General features: G+C 48.1%; 1 protein-coding gene across 1 annotated transcript; it reads left to right on the top strand.

Moving 5' to 3' along the window:
• Positions 1 to 289: 289 nt before the first annotated feature.
• LOC131249679 (uncharacterized) lies at positions 290 to 973 on the top strand. Its single transcript, XM_058250457.1, has 2 exons — positions 290 to 419; positions 573 to 973. Exons 1-2 carry the CDS (start codon positions 290 to 292, stop codon positions 971 to 973), a joined length of 531 nt encoding a protein of 176 aa, XP_058106440.1.
• The last annotated feature ends 3322 nt before the right edge of the window (positions 974 to 4295 follow it).

Below are 4295 nucleotides of genomic sequence, written 5' to 3'. Positions count from 1 at the left end.
TGGCGGCGGTACAGGATTAGAAGCAACCGAAGTTGGTTACAAAAGTACGAGTTTCCTTGGTCTTGCAGGCTATTACCGCAGATTCATTAGAGACTTCTCGAAGATAGCCCAACCGCTATCCCAGCTTACTCGGAGGGAACTCAAATTTGCCTGGAATGAAAAGGCAGAGGCGGCTTTTCAAGAGTTGAAGGATAAGCTGACGTCTGCACCTGTGCTTGTGCTACCCAAGCAAGGGGTCAAGTACACTGTCTATACTAACGCCTCTCATGTGGGCTTGAGTTGTGTACTCATGCAAAAAGACAGGGCAATTGCGTATGCGTCTCGACAGTTAAGGAAGCATGAAGAGAACTACCCTACACATGACCTCGAGCTTGCGGCGGTAGCTTTCGCAGTGAAGATATGGAGGCACTATCTCTATGGTGAGGAGTTTGAGCTCTTCTCTGATTATAAGAGCCTCAAATACATCTTCACCCAGAAGGACCTGAATATGAGACATCGTCGCTGGATGGAGACGTTGAAAGACTTCAAGTTTAACGTCTCATATCATCCTGGCAAAGCCAACTTGGTGGCAGACGCCTTAAGTCGCAAGAAGACAATTGAATTTGCGGCCCTGTTAATGGTGAGAGAGTGGGACATGGTGAAGTTCGTTCGGGACTTCGACATGAAGCTGACAGTGGAGGAACCTTACGAGTTCATAGCCCACATTCAAGCCCAACCAATGATTGACAGTAGAATCATTGAAGCCCAGGCGAGCGATGAGCTATTGAGGAAGATGAGGGAAGGGGCAAGGAATGACGAGAAGTCTGAATGGAGAGTTGGCATTGACAGGGGATTGCGGTACCGACGCCGCCTTTGTGTTCCAAACCTCCAGGGATTGCGAGAAGAAGTTTTAAATGCCGCCCACAATTCCAAGTTGGCGATGCATCCTGGTAGTACAAAGATGTACCGGGACCTAAAGCGAACCTATTGGTAGGACAACATGAAAAGGGAAATAGCGGAATACGTATCCCGATGCCTCACCTGTCAACAAGTTAAGGCTGAACACCGCCGACCACCGGGCCTGTTGCAGCCCATGCCTATAGCGGAATGGAAGTGGGACTTCATATCTATGGACTTCATTGCCGGGTTACCCAAGACTAGAAAGGGGCACGACTCGATATGGGTGATTGTGGACAGGCTAACCAAATCAGCCCACTTCCTGCCGATCAAGACTTCTAGCTCCGCCGATGACTTAGCTAAGCTGTATATCAAGGAGATAGTGCGGCTCCATGGTGTCTCATTGGAGATTGTGTCGGACCGGGATACTCATTTCACGTCAATCTTCTGGACCTGCATTCAAGAAGCTATGGGAGTGAAACTGAAGTTTAGCACCGCCTTCCACCCGCAAACAGATGGGCAAACCGAACGGGTGAACCAGATTTTGGAAGACATGTTGCGTGCTTGTGTTCTGGACTTCCAGGAGAGTTGGGACGATTGCCTCCCATATGCCGAGTTCGCCTACAACAATAGCTTCCAAGCTAGCATCGGTATGGCGCCCTATGAGGCTTTGTATAGGCATCCATGCCGAGCCCCACATTGTTGGAAGGAAATTGGCGAGAAGAGTTTGCTAGGGCTGGACTTAGTACGGATTACGACCGAAAAGATTAGAATCATCCGGCGCCTCCTCTTGACGGCCCAAAGCAGACAAAAGAGTTATGCCGATACCAGACGAAGGGACTTAGAATTTGAAGCTGGGGACCATATATTTCTCAAGATCTCCTCAATGAAGGGCGTTTTGTACTTCAGCAAGAAGGGAAAGCTCGCGCCACGGTTTATCGGGCCCTTTTAGATTTTGGACTGTTTTGGTGCGGTTGCCTATCGCTTGGCCCTACCCACGCCTCTCATCGGAGTGTATAACGTCTTCCATGTATCAATGTTGAAGAAGTACGTCCCCAATCCTTCGCACATCATCAAGTGGGAACATGTGGAACTTAAGAAAAATGCCACGTATATTCTTCGTCCCACTCGAATATTGGATAGGAAGGAGAAAGTCTTGTGCAACAAAGTCATCCCATTGGTCAAGGTGCTATGTACCCATCACGATGAAGAAGAGGCCACTTGGGAGACGGAAGCGGAAGTCTGCGAGCATCACCCAACCCTGCTTTAGATATATGAACAGGTATAAATTTTGAGGATGAAATTTATTTATAAGGGGGGTAGATTGTAACGTCCGTACCTTTCAGTATTGTCTGAGGAGTCCACGTAGGATTTTCCGCAGGACCGAACGGTTAAAACATTCAGGGCTGGGATGCCATGAACTAATTAACCTAGAATTGGCCGTTTGAATAAACCAGATAGGCCTGACCAAGGCCAAGTGCGGGCCGTCAAGCTGAATGACCATGTACACTGAACAACAGCCCATATGGGCTATACCGCGACGTCGAAGGGTCAGAAAAATCTAATAATTTAGGGAACCCTTGAGCTCACTGGGCTTGTGGTCCATCGCGGACCGCGGACCCGGCAGACACCTAGAAGCGGGATCTGACATTGACTAAATGCACCCCACCCATGCCAGGACCAAATCTGGTGCTTGCAAATGGAACTAAAATTCCAGGTTATCCGACCGTCGAATCTCTTCCATATTTACCAGGGAGGTCAAGTGAATTTTCCTGCACCTGTCCACCAACTCTGGGACCCGATCGTGGGCCGGTCACCGTTGATCACAAATCGGACCCGTGCGGCCAAACCCCTGGCCCGATCGTCCCCAAACTTTGCGTGGCCCTTCATCGGGCCATGAAGCACCCATCCTAAAAACTTCATAGCCTGAGGGCCACCAGAATTACTCAAATCACTAAAATGGACCCCACAGGGCCGTTTAAAGATCAAAGCCTTTGACTCAAACCCCACTTTCGTCTATCCGTTTATTCCCAAATTTTACGCGGGCCCTAGACGGGCCATAAGGCACCTACCCACCGAATTTGGTGGCCAAAGGAGCATTAGGGCCACGCCAACCCCGAAAATGTCCCTTAGTAGGCTAATATGGGAATTTAAGGGAACTTAAGGCCATAAGGCCCAAGTCTAGGGAATAAACCCTATCCCTCATAAATCTCTCTCCCATTTGCTACAACTACCAAGAGAGAAAGAGAGTAAGGGAGAGTAAAGAGGAGAAGAGAGAGAGAAGGAGGAGATCAAGGTGGACCCTAGATCAAGAGGGGCCCCAAGAAAGCCAACCTTCCAACTCTTTGCCACTCTTGCAAGGAGAAAATCCTTTTTTCTTAACCTCAACAACTATCCGTGGGTTGCCTAGGTGAGTTTTTCACCATCCTTCTTGAAATTCGAGTAGTATTGTCGATTTGGCTTGAAATGCTAACATGCATTAGCTTGATTTAAGGATTCCGACCGATCTACCCGAAAGCCCTCTTTCCTAGGGCATTTTTCGAGCCTCCACCGAGCCATAGGTGCGGACTATTACTCTTAGGTGGCCTAGCACCAATTTCAATATGAGTTTAATGATTATGATTGGTTGGTTGATGCGTCTAGAGAGTGTAGAGAAAACCTAGGGAATTATGCCTATTTTAAATGGTATGGAATTGTATGTTTTATATGATTTTCCTCACATGATGCTATTCTTGTTTCTCGTATATTTATTGAAATCTTGATTATTGCCTATGGATGATTTGTGGGATTGCTCATATCATTATGCCCTATAGTATGCTTGCCTCATTAACTCTTATGTAATGGTTTCTATGAGTTGTAGGAAGTGAGCAACTTCCTCACCAACACACACAACACACATGCACTATTGCTCATTAATTGTGTTAGTTCGCATGTTAGACAAATTTGAATTGTATGATTGAGGGGTGAGAATATGATTATGATTATTGCTAATTGATAGCTCTGTCCGTTGACGTGTTGTGAACCACCATCCAAACGCCAGGTTTGGTCCAGAAAATAAGGAGAGTTAAGGCGGTCTCGTTGGTAGGATCGCCTTGAGGCTAAACCGACGGATTTGGCAAGTGTGTGTGGGCGCCTGTAGTTAGACTACGTGGGTTGCTTGCACTCGATGTCGTTCCGCCATGCGCTTGTTTGGACTCGTGCGGTCCAACCTACAGTCTGCCAACCACGACTGTTAACCCTGTCTGCTCACATTTGCATGGAACCTGAGACTTCCCACGACCATTGTAGCCCAACAACAACCCACTTGAAATCGGTCCACAGCCTCGTGAGCCGGGCATGGTGGAATGGGACACCGTGTCCGAGCTGTCGGCCTACGCTGGGGTACCACGCCTCCCCGTAGTGACCGCGAGCGATCCCTT

Source organism: Magnolia sinica, chromosome 6, assembly GCF_029962835.1.
Source record: "Magnolia sinica isolate HGM2019 chromosome 6, MsV1, whole genome shotgun sequence".
In the NCBI taxonomy this organism is placed as follows: Eukaryota; Viridiplantae; Streptophyta; class Magnoliopsida; order Magnoliales; family Magnoliaceae; genus Magnolia; species Magnolia sinica.
Note: the sequence above shows the minus strand (reverse complement) of the source record. Positions and strands in the feature narration are given on the sequence as shown.